This window comes from Arachis hypogaea, chromosome 10, assembly GCF_003086295.3.
Source record: "Arachis hypogaea cultivar Tifrunner chromosome 10, arahy.Tifrunner.gnm2.J5K5, whole genome shotgun sequence".
NCBI lineage: Eukaryota > Viridiplantae > Streptophyta > Magnoliopsida > Fabales > Fabaceae > Arachis > Arachis hypogaea.
In genome coordinates, this window is record NC_092045.1 from 75,594,456 (window position 1) to 75,609,339 (window position 14,884).

At 30.9% G+C, this 14,884-nt stretch overlaps 2 protein-coding genes across 2 annotated transcripts; one reads left to right on the forward strand and one right to left on the reverse strand.

The window, feature by feature from the left end:
- Positions 1-1,415: 1,415 nt before the first annotated feature.
- LOC112717642 (uncharacterized) lies at positions 1,416-3,337 on the reverse strand. The gene is made up of 4 exons (XM_025769618.1): positions 3,156-3,337; positions 2,585-2,921; positions 2,049-2,531; positions 1,416-1,985 (listed from the first exon to the last, which is right to left on the reverse strand). Exons 1-4 carry the CDS (start codon positions 3,335-3,337, stop codon positions 1,416-1,418), a joined length of 1,572 nt encoding a protein of 523 aa, XP_025625403.1.
- Positions 3,338-6,926: 3,589 nt separating this feature from the next.
- Positions 6,927-9,038, forward strand: LOC112715696 (uncharacterized). The gene is made up of 2 exons (XM_025767497.3): positions 6,927-7,898; positions 8,031-9,038. Exons 1-2 carry the CDS (start codon positions 7,205-7,207, stop codon positions 8,876-8,878), a joined length of 1,542 nt encoding a protein of 513 aa, XP_025623282.1. The 5' UTR covers positions 6,927-7,204; the 3' UTR covers positions 8,879-9,038.
- Positions 9,039-14,884: the final 5,846 nt, after the last annotated feature.

Consider the following 14,884-nt stretch of genomic DNA (forward strand, 5'->3'; position numbering starts at 1 on the left):
TAATCATATATATAAAACGAAATAATTAGGGCAATTTATTCAAATAAATAAACTACTTGAAATGTTTACCCAAATACATAAAATGGAATCCTCCTACGTGAATGTGCAAAACGAATTCTATGTAATCCGTAGCAAGTTAACACGGTTTTGGATTTATACGTAAACCGTGGGAGGTTCCAACGGTTTAGGAACATGGCATGGCATGCATAAACCGTGGTAGGTTACCACGGTTTATGAAGAAGACGCTATGAATATAAAACCCGGTAACCTACCGCGGTTTATGAACAAGTTTCAATAAGCATAAACCCCTGTAATCTCCCACGGTTTATGCGTTGTGGCCTATAAATACATAATCCGCTGAAGGCTGTCATGGATCATTTGTCTGACCCAAAAAATTTTGAAGCTTGTTGTGTTGAGAGGAATTTGGAAAAGCTTTGAAGGTTTGAAGGAGGAGTCCGGTGGAGCCAATGGAGTGTGAGGATCGCTTGTACCAACTAGTGTAGGGGATGGTCGTGCAGGGGCTCGAGGTCGAGGACCATCCGTTGAGGATGATGGCACTCAGCATGTTGTTGGTGATGATGTAGTTGGTTCAGCCTCAGCTATGGATCAGCCGACCTTCGATGTGGGTAGTAGCTCTCAGCTCTTTGCGAACGTGGCCCCACATGCATTTGCTGAGTTTACTACGGCGGCTGTCAGGATGAAGATCGATGATCCCATTACTGAGTTAGAGTTCTACAGGGATATAGCAGACATGCTCAGGGATGACGATGGAACTCATTATAGGCCACAGATGCCTGAGGACCCTGCCCAGTTCACTGATCAGCAGCCACGGATTGACGACGTTCAGCCTCAGCTGGCTGTTGACCTCAACCAGCCTGCAGCATCTCCGTCTGACCCCTGGTTCACGTTAGAAGGGACACCTGCATCCGCATTTAGCGTTGTTCCCGCACAGCCATCAGCACCAGCGACAGATTAGAGACCGAGGCGGGTTAGGCGTCCTCCATTGTGTGGCACCGGAGGTCACCTGCTTGGTCAGTTTGACGATGATGATAGTGACACCATTGAGGATTCTGATTAGTTATGTCATATTTTCATGTCCAGTAGGAACTATGTCAGTTTATGTACTTAGCATCTTAGTTATACGTTTATCTTTATGGTTTTGTATAATGTTATTTTTATTTGTACTTGGTAGATAAACCGGTTTGGTCTTCTATTATAACCAACGTTTCAGTCAGAATTATCATGCGCATTCTGAATGATACCAAAGTAAATCAATCAAACATCTTAAATAAACGCAATTTATTAATACAAAATTAGCGCATTAAATTAACATGTTGGCAGTCATAGACTTAACCAACCATACATGGCTAAAAAAAACTAAAACCACATAGACGACATCATAAACGGCATGATATCTAGGCTGACCCTCCACCAGTCTGTCTTCGCTGGTCACAGTTCCTCCGCGTATGCCCAGGCTGACGGCATAGCCCACAGCGCTTCGGTAGGTTCTCCTGAGATTGATCCATACTACCACGGATCCTGGTTGCCCTTGGACGACCTTCCTTTGCACGCCTCAAATCAGGGTCAGGAATGATAGTTGGCCCAGCATATGGAGGCCACAGTCCTTCAGGGATAGGTGGAAAAAAACCCTGCTTGTAAACGTTGAACACCTCACTCATACGATATACCTCGTGAACATATGACGCCAAATTAAGGCGGGAGTATGTGCAACACGCAATGGCATGGCAACAAGGATAATGCAGCGCCTGAAAGTGGCCACAGTCGCATGTGTTATCTTTAAGGGAAACTCTATAGCTACCCAGCGAGAAGCTCCCGATTGGTGTTGTCTCGGCGACCGTGTACTCGGATTGATGCCTGTCATACAACGTCACCGTGAAGCACCTAGAGTCTCTTATATTCCGATCAATAGCCTTGACCAAGGCCTGACAAAACTCATGCCCAGATCTGACTTGTGCCTCTGCTGTCTGTCCGCGAACCACAAATAGCTAAGCAAGCCTCCCGTAAGTTGACTTAGCCAAAGATGTGACCGGGAGGTTGCGAGTTCCCTTTAACACGGAGTTCACACATTCACTAATGTTGGTTGTCATGTGCCCGAACCGTCGACCACTATCCTCATGTTGGGTCCATTTGTCGTACTCCATCCGGTTGGCCCAGTCACACATTGTTGGATTCTCAGTCCGTATGATGTCAAACCAGTAATAGAACTCTGCTTTAGTCTTTGCGTAGGCATCATTCACCAGCATCCTCCTTAAGTCCTTACCTTTGAACGTAAGGGCAAAATTGGCCGCCACATGCCGAATACAGTACGCTCGGAAAGCACAGGGAGGGAGCCACCCATTCTCCGGTGCCTCAAGCGCTGCCTTGATCCCATTATGCCTGTCGTAGATAACAAGGATACCCTCCTGAGGAGTTACATGCTCTCGTAGGTTGGACAAGAAGAATGACCACGACTCTATATTCTCTCCCTCCACAAGGGCAAATGCTATCGGTAGGATGTTCGAGTTCCCATCCTGCGCTATCGCCAATAGCAGCGTCCCTCCATACTTGCCATATAGGTGGGTACCATCAATACTGACAAGGGGCTTGCAATGCCGGAATGCCGGAATGCCTCAATGCACGGTGGAAATGTCCAGAAAAGTCGGTGAAAGTACACCGTCGACTCGTCAACCTCACCACGAAGCCGAACGGGAGAGGTCTTCAACACCGTGATTGTTCCGGGCATTGTTGACTGGACCCCTAAGATCCAACGTGGCAGGTCCGCGTACGACTCTTCCCAATCGCCATATATTTGTGCCACTGCCTTCTGCTTGGCCATCCAAACCTTCCTGTAGCTAGGCCGGAACCCGTAATCAGCTTCTATAGCTTGTTGCAATACCTTTACCGTAACCGCAGCGTCTGCCCTAACCAACGGAAGAATCCTCGCACAGATGACGTGGTAATCCAGCTGACAGTGATCACTCGAAATAGAGGTTGCCAAGCATGTGTGTGACCCGTTGTACCTCCTAACCTCCCAAGTGCCCTTACGTGCACGCAGGGCTACTCGAATCAACCAACTACAACCCTTCCCGAATTCTTTGCATTTTCCATGATACTTCAGATGATCTGATTCGATGACTCTGTACTCAACACCTCACCGGATGCTATAGTCCTTCACACTCAGCACAGCTTCATCTTTGTTCTGGAATGATTGCCCGATCTGAAATTCTGTAGAAGAGCCCCCGACTGTGTTACCACCGTCTTCCTGTTGAGCCAGAGCATCCAAGTTTAGTGTGGAAAAGTGTGGAGGGTACTGCTGAGAAGCAGAACTTGAAGGCATATGCTACGTATGTGGATTTGCACCTGTGTCATCGTCGCTGTCCCCTACGATATCAACAGGCTCCTGGTCAGAGTCATCGTCACACATTGCATTCTCTACTCGATCGGGTCCACCAAAGCCTTCCATATAAGTTAACAGGCCACCCCCAGTGCCGACATCGTGAGGAGGCTCAAAGACTGCTGCATTCTCCAAAGGTACAGAACTAACAACCTCTGTTCGGTCTAAATCAGCCGCGAATGAAGGGGATGCTACTGGTGGAAGATACAGTCTGACCGTAGGCATCGAACTAGATGCACCTCCGGCGGCAGTCGAGCCAGGAACTGGAGCGGATGCCCCAGAACTTTCAACATCGTCCTCCAACTTCGCGAACAACTCATGGATTCTGATCTCCAGAAAACTCCTTACGCAATGGAACAAAACCCTAAGATCTTCATCAGCCTTAACCACAAAGGTATCATACTTAACACCGGTCGAGACAACTGCGATGGGGATCTTGTAGTATAGTTTCTTCACCCACTTGCTACCAAACACGCTAAGCTTCTGCAAGATGCTGTTCTTCAAATCTGACAAGGTGCTTGACGAACTGATGAAAACACTCAGTGGTTCTCTGTCAGTGAACTTCACACCCTCGCTTTTGCTTTTTTTTTTTAATTTTACCAGAGCAATGCACTAAGGCTAGAAAACTCTCTCCCTCACTTGTCATTGTGAAAATGATCTCTTATGGAGCTTGAATCACTCACATATATATAGAGTTTCCGTGATTGTAAACCGTGGGAACCTTCAGGGTTTTATGCACATCACTCCTCCTTCATAAACCGTGGTAGGCCACAAAGGTTTCTCTTCATGTCGCCTTCTTCATAAACCGTGGTAACCTACCACGGTTTATGCTTTGTCAGCTCCCTTCGTAAACCGTGGGAACCTTCCACGGTTTACACACAACGGACAAACATTCATAAACCGTCCCTAGCTGCCACGGTTTATGTTCGAATTTGAAACCGTGGTTGCTTACCACGGTTTACATATAAAATGGTTTCTGCATATACACGTAAGAGGATTTCATTTTGTGTATTTGGGTAAACATTTCTTGAGATTTATTTATTTGGGTAAATTGCCCAAATAATTATAACAAAAAAATTAATACATGTGATTTAAATATTTTTAATAGCCGGTAACATGGAGTTTAACAAAATATAATTCATATATTTTTTATTTATGTATATGTATATAATTATATATATATATATATATAGAATTATTTAACAAAATTAATATATACGTATATATAAATAAAAAAATTATTATAATTTTTAAAAATTATACATGAATTTTTTTCTCAAATAAATTTATTTTAATTATATTACAATTAGCTCATGAATAATACATGATTATATTAATTTTAAAAAAATATCTTCATTATAATTATATCAAATTAATATTTAATACGTTATTAAACTACTTATAAATCATCGATATTTTTAATCATTCTAATTATATCAATTGATATAGTTCTAATTTTCATTCAGGTGCAATAATTTTATTAGGAGATAATTGATGCACACATTAATAGTGACCCATTTAATTTGATATCAATTAGTGGATAATAATAATAATAATAATAATAATAATAATAATAATAATAATAATAAAGTCTACACGATACATGCATTATATTTTAAAATGGTAAAATATATTTTAAAAAATTAGAGTATTAATAATCAATTATGATTAATATTAATATCAATAATTAATTTTTATAATTATTTTTTGTACTACTAAAGGCTACATATAGTATTGTTCTTTTTTGTAGAATAAAAAAGGTGATTCATAACATTTTTGTAAAATTATATCACATGGACATAAGATTAATTAGATAACAAATTGAATTTTAATTAATATGTTTTATTTTTTGCTCATATTTTTCATTAATTATTTTACTTTTTATATTTACAGTAATATTGAATGTAAAAAAGAAAAAAATAATATTGAATGTTATCTATTTTATTTATTTAGATTCATAATTAATTTTGATATAATTATAGCACGTATCTAGGATTAATAATAACATGATAGTATAATTTTAAGTTGTATAACATAATAAAAAAATGTAGCAATTTATGTATACTTCCTATATAGCAATAATATTATATATATTTATATATCTCCTCTTTTAGCTCTTTCCTAAAAATATTGACATACAATTAACGTCGATAACATATATATTGAGTAAGTATCTCCATTGAAAATATTTGTTAACTATTACCGTGTATAATTAGTATATATATAAGGATTAATAGTGAATTGTTACAATTATTTATCATCTAAAAAATTCGTACCTCAGACATTGAACTTCTTCTGTTTATTATTTTTCATACCTAAAGGATACTAGTTAGGATTCTATCAACAGTATTACCTATGATAGATTATGTAATGAAAAAATTTGAAAAATAAAGGCAATAATTATAAGGTTATAAAAAGTCTCATCCAAATTGACAAGAACAACACGACTTACATAGAAATAGTTTTTATGGATGATTAGGTAAGTTGATTATTTTTCATGATTCTTTCAAGTGATGCTAGGCCCATTTTATAAATATTTTTTGTTTATATTTTAAGTTTATTTGATAAATAAACCCTTGTATGAATTAAAGACAGTGCGATTTTATAGATTTATAAGTGCGTGCTAATAGCCTTTATATTTAATTTGTTTTAGAGTGTGATAATAGCCAATATGTTTGTGGGTAGATTTAATTATTACTATATTATTTATGATCACATTCAGTATATATGTCTGATTTATTGAAGAAAATAGATTATTAAAATCGATTAATAACTATTTTAGAGTTAATCCAATTAATACTAAATTTAAAAAAAAAAACAAATAATGCACAACATATTAATTTTTTATTAATCAAATTATTATAATTTAAATTAATTTTAAAAAATAATTTAAAATTATAATTTCAATCTTATCACGTGCATGGCACGGGTAATTACACTTGTTATTTAAGAATTTTCAGTATTTTTGTACTGAAATAAGTTCTACATAATTTAAAACTCTTTCTCTTCTTCTTTTTCATCTTTTACTGCTTTTTATTCTTTATCTTTTTATTTTATTTTCTCATATTTTTTTTAAATTCAATTTCTAAACTTCCTTCACTTTTCGCGACGATTTTGAGAGATTTTTTAGAATTTTAATTTTTATTTGAATTTTGAGAATTGCAGTTTTGATTAAAAGAAAAAAAAAACTTTGTCATAATAGTTTTGTGCTATTTAAGAATTAAAAAAATATATATTTATATATAATTTAAACTAAAAATTATTTATATTAAATTTGGACCCATTTATATAAACTTATATATAAAAAAACATATGTATAATAAAGCTGTTGTCACAACGGTTTTAGATGATTTACTTGACATAATTTTTTCAAAAATTTCTACCGACTTAAATTTTTTTTATAAAATCAAATTCAATTAAATTAATCTAATATTTGTGTATGCATGTAAATTTCCACTCATTTTCAAATTGTCCGTCAACCGAGGCCACAGTTATACTTATAATTAAATGCAAACCTGATGTACCCATTTGCATGTCAAAAATCAGACATCTTTTTGCCACCTTGTCACTAACCCTCCATGCGTCCAATGGTTTGAGTGCCAACAAACTAAAAAGGACAAGAATAATGAGATCCTCAATTTCCAGCCCCATTCTAAAACTCACCTTCTTTCCGACGCATAAAATAAATTCCATTTCACTTGTGTTAAAATAGGAACTCTCTATTTCTACTCTTGAGGGTGCTCTCATGGGATAGTACACTTTTCTTGTTTGTCTTCACAGAATCCTTTCAAGTTGCCAGTGGGATTGACCATGGCGTTGCCGTCCACCATCACAAAACTCAACCACACTATTCTTACCCCTTCCAACCTCCTCCACTCCAACGTTGACCCCAAAACCGTAACATTCCAAGCATGTAATCAACAGGAACGTCTTTACCACTCAATGGTCGACGGCGTCGGACACAACTTCTTCTACGTCTATGAAGCACTCTTCACAAAACTAAGGCTACGCTTACCTTTCACCCCTTTTCAAGTTGCTATTCTCAAGAAGATCAATGCAGCACCCACACAACTCCATCCTCACGCTTGGATATTCGTCAGAAGCTTCGAGCTTCTCTGTCAATCTCACGGTATGGATCCTATCGTCTCCGTTTTCTTCTACTTTTTTGAGGTGAAGATAAGGAATAGAGAATGGGTTCACGTTGTCAAGCGCGGGCGTCGTCCAAGAATCCTTGAGTTAGGTCAGTGGCACATCGGCGATATCTTCAGAAGCCGTTTCTTCCGGGTTGAGGGAAGCAAAATTGAGGGTTCAGTTCCCTTCTTCCTCGATGAGAACACCGGCAAGGAGATCTTCCCTCTGCATTGGCAACAGCACCTTAAATCTCCAAGTTCCCCCAAATATTTGAGACCCTCCGAGGCGAAATTGGTAAAACAACTCTCTCTGCTCAAATCGCCTAAGATGTGTGGTGCTATGATTAGAAGTACTGTTGCCACACCCCGTAGCCGTAAGTACTCTTTTTTTTTATTTTTTATTTTTTCTTTACTCTGTTGATAATAACTATGCTGGTTTCTCTGTCCTGTTTTGTTTGATGCTCTGGTGGTATTTTAGCTGAGAGTGAGAGTGATTTTTGTTGCAGCTGAGCCAAGATTAGATAACTATTCAGTGCAAGCGGGGCATGATGAATGCATAGATGAAGAAGAAGAAAACAAGGAGTGCCTTGAGGATGACGAAGAAGAAGAGGAAGAGGTGGAGGAAGAAAAGGAAGAAGAAGAAGAAGATCAAGTATCGTCTTCTAGAAAGATGAAACTGAAGAGGGAAGCGCTATTCGAACCCGGTGCCGATAGGGACGTGGAAAAGAAGAAGCAAAAGGTTTCGGTGGAAAGCAGTGGTGCTTCTCCGCACCGGGAAAGGAGTATAGAGCAAGTGTTGATGGAGAGCGAGGAGGAGAACAAAAGAGAGGGATTGCGTAGTTTTCAAGGCAAGGGAGCAGTTGCTTCACTGTGGGATGATCGATTCAATTTCGACGGTCATCTGCGCCAACACTTATTCTTTTACAGCGACCAGGACCAGCTCCGCCGCGCCGGTGACTCCTCCGTTGCCCAGTTTGTGAAGGCCAACGCCTTCCGAATCGCGACAGCGGCTGATTTCATGGAATCAGAGATTGAAAAGAGTCGCAATGAGGTGCATCGTCTCTTATTGGAGCTGGCGGAGGAGAAGAATGCAAGACTTAGAGCAGAGGAGCAGTTGCAGGAAGCAAAGGCTGCTCGCGAGAAGGCGGAGAGGGAGCTTGTAAGATCAAAGAAAGATGCTGATTGCACAGAAGCATTTCTTCTTCAGAAATGGAACAAATCGATGAAGGTATCGTTTCAGAACGCTGTTGATCAAGTTCGGTACTTTTTCCCAGATCTGAATCTCGATTCTGTTGAGTTGAATCATCGCAAAGTTGTAAAGGAAGGTCAATTGGTGGAACCTCACTCAGCATAACCATGAATGAATGAATGAAAGAACTTTTCTTTGTCTTGTTTATTATGCTAATGCTAATTTTGTGCACTTGTTACTGCTATGTATCTATGTTGGTGTATTTTAAGAACTAAGAAAGACAATGTTAGAGCTTCTCATAAGGTAAATAGCTTTTGCAATCCCATTTTCATGTGCATTCGTAATATAATCCTAATCTTGTTGCTCATAAGACGTTCTTTATATGTTCAATTTTTATTGTTAAGATATAAATCTAAACATGACAGGCAGATAACATGTCATGCTTCTTTTTTGTTTTGGCTTGTTAAAAATTTTAGAGTAATTATTCAATTCAGTCTCCAAAACATTTTAAAATTAGACATTTTAGTCTCAAAAAAAATTAATACACAGATCAATTCCTAAAGTTTTATTCCGGCAGATAAATTAGTTTTCAATTTATTTTTCGGCAGAATGATTATCATATCAGTCTCTAAGAATTTTAAAAATGGATATTTTAGTTCCAAAAAAATATTAATGTACAAATCAATCTTCAATATTTTTTTTGACTGTCCAAAATAAAATAAAATTATTATTATTATTATTATTATTAGTTACACAATAAAATTGTATTATAATTTTTTTTTATTTTTTGGACAAAAATAATAATAAATTTTTTATTAGATTCTTTTATATATATATATATATATATATATATATATATATATATATATAGTCATTCCATAATAATAATAATAATAATGATAATTAATAAAATTATTAAAAATTATTTTATAATAAATTAAAAATTAAAATCATTTGCTATTTTTTATTCAATATAATGAAAAGATATCCTATTTAAAAAAATGTTTGTATTAAAAATTAAAATATATATAAAAAAATATTTTAATTTAAATTTATATTAAATATATATTTTTTTAATACAAACATATTTTTTAAAATATGACATTTTTGTTTATATTAAATTCAATATCAAATAATTTTAATTGTAAATTTTTTATAAAATAATCTTTTATTATTATTATTATTATTATTATTATTATTATTATTATTATTATTATTATTATTGAGTGACTATATATATATATAAGAATTTAATGAATAAATTTATCATTATTTTTGTCTAAAAAATAAAAAAATTATAATTCAATATTATTATATAATTAATAATGATAATAATATTATTATTATTATATTTTATTTTATTCTTAGATGGAGGACTGTTATGTCTAATGAAAAAAAACGTTGGAAATTGATTTGTACATTAATTTTTTTGGAGGCTAAAATGTCTGTTTTTAAAATCTTTGGAAACTAATATGGGTAATCACTTTGCCAAAAAATAAACTGGGAACTGATTGGTTCGTCGAAATAAAACCTTAAAGATTGATTTGTGTATTAATTTTTTTTGGACTAAAATATCTGATTTTAAAATATTTAGAGATTGATTTGGATAATTACTAAAAATTTTATGATTTCAAGTCTATTTTAAATCATTAAAAAGAAAATACTTAAAAGTGTGAAAATATATCTTAATTTGAGAGAATTTTACATTTGGGATTTTTTTCAACCAAAATTTTGTATTACTAGTATTGTTGAATTGTAATTTTTTTATGAAAAAAAGTTATGAAGACAATTTTGATGTATTAAAGATCAAAATTCTAAAAATATTATTTATATATGAGTATAGTATTTATTAAACTCTAAATTTTAAATAAAAAATATTTTTAATTTTAATTTTATTTAATTTTAAATTAAAAATAATAATTTATTTAATTCAATATTTATAATAATAAATAAAATTACCGTAATATATAAATTAATAGTTTAATTTATAATTATAATTAATATATGTATTGTCCTTAAATAGAATAAAAAATAATTTTCTAACATAGTTAGCTTAGCCTGCTTGCTTAACTGTAGTATTATTATACTTGATTCTTAGATAGGGACACAGTCTCAAGATTATTTTTGACTATTTCATTCTTAGATGGTGATTGTTATGGTGTCTACAAATATTTGTCTAATTTCTTAGAAGGGTTAAAAATCAATATTTAATTTTAAAAGTATAAAAATAAAAAATTATTAAATATTCAAAATTTACCATATCAAGTTAGGCAAAAGTTAGGCACCATACCATAGGCATTATAGAATTCACCTTCTTAGATAGGGACACAAGCTTGCAAAATTATTCTTGACAAATGAGATAAGGTCGCAAAATTATTTATTTAATAAATGAGATATAAATAGAGACATTATATTTAGAAATATTAAATTTTAATAGAAAGAATATAAAGATACTAATAAAAAATATAATTTATTTTTATTTTTTATTTATTTTCTATTATTATATATTTTTTAATTTTTTAAATGACAAAAAATAAACTAAACTTTAATATTTTATTCTAGTTTAATTTATTATTAAATAAAAATATAAAAATATTAATATTTGTATATTTATTTTTTATATAATTATATCTTAATTTCAGTATCTTATGTTATACTATTTTTAGAATTAAATAAAACCCAAAAATCTTCGCAACAAATTGCCAATGAATAATGGTAGAATATGTAAATTCGAATAAGACTTCGTGTGTGTTCAAATTAGAGTTGGTCAAACTTGAGTTTGAATAAAAGTGATTTTGTAAAATTAATTTTGGATAGAAGTGAATTTATGCCAACATGATTTATGTTTGGCAATTCTATACTAAAATTGATTTTGATAAAATAAATTTATTTGGATAATATTAATTAAAATCACTTTTAGATAGATAATTAGTTAATTATTAAAAAATATAATATTAAATTATAATATTATTTTTTTAATATATTTAATCCTTTTTTTATACTTCTTTTAGTATATTTTTTATAAAATTCTATTTTAGTTTGTTATAAATTTTTTAATAAAAATTAATATTTATTTATTAAATTAAAAATAACATATAAAATAATATATTTTATTACTTTTTATGAGTATCCTTAATAATCTTATTTTGTTTACTGTTTTGGATTCTAACTTTTTACTAATTATGTTTTTATTATTATTTATGATTAATTTTTTATTTAATTTATCATTTTCAATAAGAACAATAATACATATTATAACAAATTAGAATAATAAACAATGAACAATAATTATAATAATAAATTTTACAATGTCAAACAAAAAAAATATTCTATAATTTTCTATTAATATCATTTTTAATAAGATCAATCATTTATATTATAATAGAATTACAATAACAAATTTAATAAAAGAATCAAAATATAATAAAAAGTACTAAAAATTGAAAAAAAAATTAAAATATTTGAAATGACTTGAAATAAATATGAAAAATTCTTTTGGAAAAAATCAATAATGATCATTAAAGGTGAACTCACGTTGAAGTGAACGCAGAAGCAATAATTTTTTGCTTCCCGTAAACGTGCTTTTTTGACACTTTATCAATTTATTGTTTAAAAAGAAAATGAAAAGAAAGAAAAAAGAAAAAAGAAAATGAAAAGAAAAATTATTATTTTTTATTGTTTGGTTGAGATCTTGAAGAGAGAAATAAGAGAGAAAGAAAAAGAGATGGAAAAAAAGCAGTAGAATCCATTACTTTTTTTTCTCTTCAATATTAAAAAAAATAAGAGAAAACTATTTCTCTCTCTTTACTTCTAATATTACCCCTTTTACTTTTTTTAATATATTTTATAATATAAGAATAAAATTATCTTTTTATAACATTTCTTTTTTTATTTTCTTTCTATCCAAATACATCTAAAAAAAATAAAAATTCACTCTCAATTTTTTTCTTTCTTTTTTTTCTATTTTTTTCTCTATTGTTTTTCTTCCAATCAAACATAATTTTAAATGAATAAATTTTGTTTTAATTTTACACTATTTTATTATGCTGAATTTGAATATGACCAAAATAATGAACTTCATATATTTAATAATTTTAAAATATTTGCATAATAATACATCTTTACTTTAATATAATAAAAAATTTAAGAATATATAAATTATTTTTGTAGAAGGGGATAATGAAAAAAAAAGTGAAGTTTATTACAAATTAAAAAAAAAACAAATTAAAGTACTTAGCATAAATAGAAAACAAATTAAAGTACTCCATACAATACTTTGCGAGTGGATTTTTTTCAATAAAAAAATTAGATGGTATTAATTATGATCTTTCATTTTTTATTATTTTTTTATATTTAATTTTGATCCCACTTATAAAATTGACGATAAAAAATTACATTATATTTTCTCAAATGTTAAAAAAAAAACTGGAGAGAATGTATTTTTCAATATCTCTTCAACCCGGTCATTTGCCAATCATTTGCCAACCCTTTTGGCCGCCTCTGAACCTGGCCAGAGAAAGTATTATTTAGTCCTAGTATATTCTATTTTCACAACTATTAAAAGTATCATTAATTTGTTATAATTACTTATACAATAACTTTTATAAATAAATATAATTTAAAATAATTGTATGAGTATACCAAATACATCATTTTAATAAGAGTAAAAAGTGTTAAACTTTGAAATTTGAAGTAGTTTGAACATAGAAAGTACATGGCTTCATAATTTCTTCTTTTTCTTTTTGTTCACTTTTCAGTTTTGGTACTTATTAGTTATTTCACCTATTTGGATATTTCTCTCTCCATTCTTTCAAAAAGTGTAGTGTGTTCAAATATTGTTTTTTTTTTTTGTTGGAATCTTTCCCTGTAAATTCACTTATATGAATATTGATATTTTTTCTTTTTCCTTCTTAAAAAAGATGTGTATTTTTCTTCATATTTCGTTTGGATTTTAATTTTTCGATTTTGACAGAAAATATTAATCAAACGTATATTAATGATCTCAATTTCATGAAAAAAATATATTTTTTGTTGTGAATTACTCTTAAAATTTATAGATTATATCCAATAAAAATGTAAAAAATAATAATTATAAAAAATTAAAAATAAGAAAGAATAAGTATAAAAGATAAAAACTTAAAAATTGTAAAAATATATATTAAAATTATAAAAATTGACAAGTATTTAAATAAAAATGACTAAATTTAAATAACAGAAAAAAAGACAAAATTAAAATGATTAAAAGAAAAATAGTCTCTCAATATTTATATAGACTTATTACTCATGTTTTTGTATGTTAGTCTGACTAAAAATTATTAGAGTGAATGAGTGTGTGAAAGCATGAAAATTTTTTAATTTATTGAAACTAATTATATTTATTGAAAAAAAAATCCTAACCTAATTAGTATAACGTTAAAATTTAAATAAACTTACACTTCGAATAATCTTAGATCTCAAACAAATTTATATTTTAGGGTAAAATATATTTTTTGTTCTTGAAGTTTGACAAAAATTTTAAAAATATTCTTAAGTTTTATTTTGTTTCAATTTTGTCCCAAAAATTTTCGATTTGCATCAAATATATCTCTGACGGCTAATTTTTCAAAAAATTTAAGATCAATTCAACAACAATTTCATATGAATAACCCTCAATACAAGCAAATTAAACATAATTTTCATGCATTATTATTAGATTTGTATTAAATTTTTTGAAAATTTAACCATCGATGATATATTTAATACAAATAAAAAACTTTTGGAACAAAATTAAAACAAAATAAAAAGTATACTTTTACTAAAATTGAAAACTTTTAGAAATATTTTTAAAACTTTTACCAAACTTTAAAAATAAAAAGTATATTTTATCCTATATTTTAAATAGTCAAGATCCTTAAACAGATTTGAACACCAAATATTAAAATATTTGACCACGAAACTTAATAAATGAGGCTGATTAATTTGGTTATGGAAGTGGTGGGTGTGTTGTCCTGGGTTATGGGATGAGGAGGAGCTATACCATTATGTGGGACAGCTTTTTTGGTCGGAGTTGTTGATAAGAAATCGGACCCAACGATTTCCTTTTTTGGCTTTCCTTGAGCAAATCGGAGGGTTCGTTTTGCATGGAGAGGAGAGACGAAATTAACATGAAGGAAATCGGTCCCTACGACTTGT

What these genes read in the sequence shown, in the direction of transcription:
- LOC112717642 (XM_025769618.1), bottom strand. Translation starts at nt 3,337, where the DNA reads ATGCCTTCAAGTTCTGCTTCTCAGCAGTACCCTCCACACTTTTCCACA. An exon ending in GTGAAGGACTATAGCATCCG is followed by an intron (nt 2,922 to 3,155) that starts GTGAGGTGTTGA and finishes TCCGTTGGTTAG; the next exon opens with GGCAGACGCTGCGGTTACGG. An exon ending in AGGGAACTCGCAACCTCCCG is followed by an intron (nt 1,986 to 2,048) that starts GTCACATCTTTG and finishes GTTCGCGGACAG; the next exon opens with ACAGCAGAGGCACAAGTCAG.
- LOC112715696 (XM_025767497.3), top strand. Translation starts at nt 7,205, where the DNA reads ATGGCGTTGCCGTCCACCATCACAAAACTCAACCACACTATTCTTACC. An exon ending in TGTTGCCACACCCCGTAGCC is followed by an intron (nt 7,899 to 8,030) that starts GTAAGTACTCTT and finishes TTTTTGTTGCAG; the next exon opens with CTGAGCCAAGATTAGATAAC.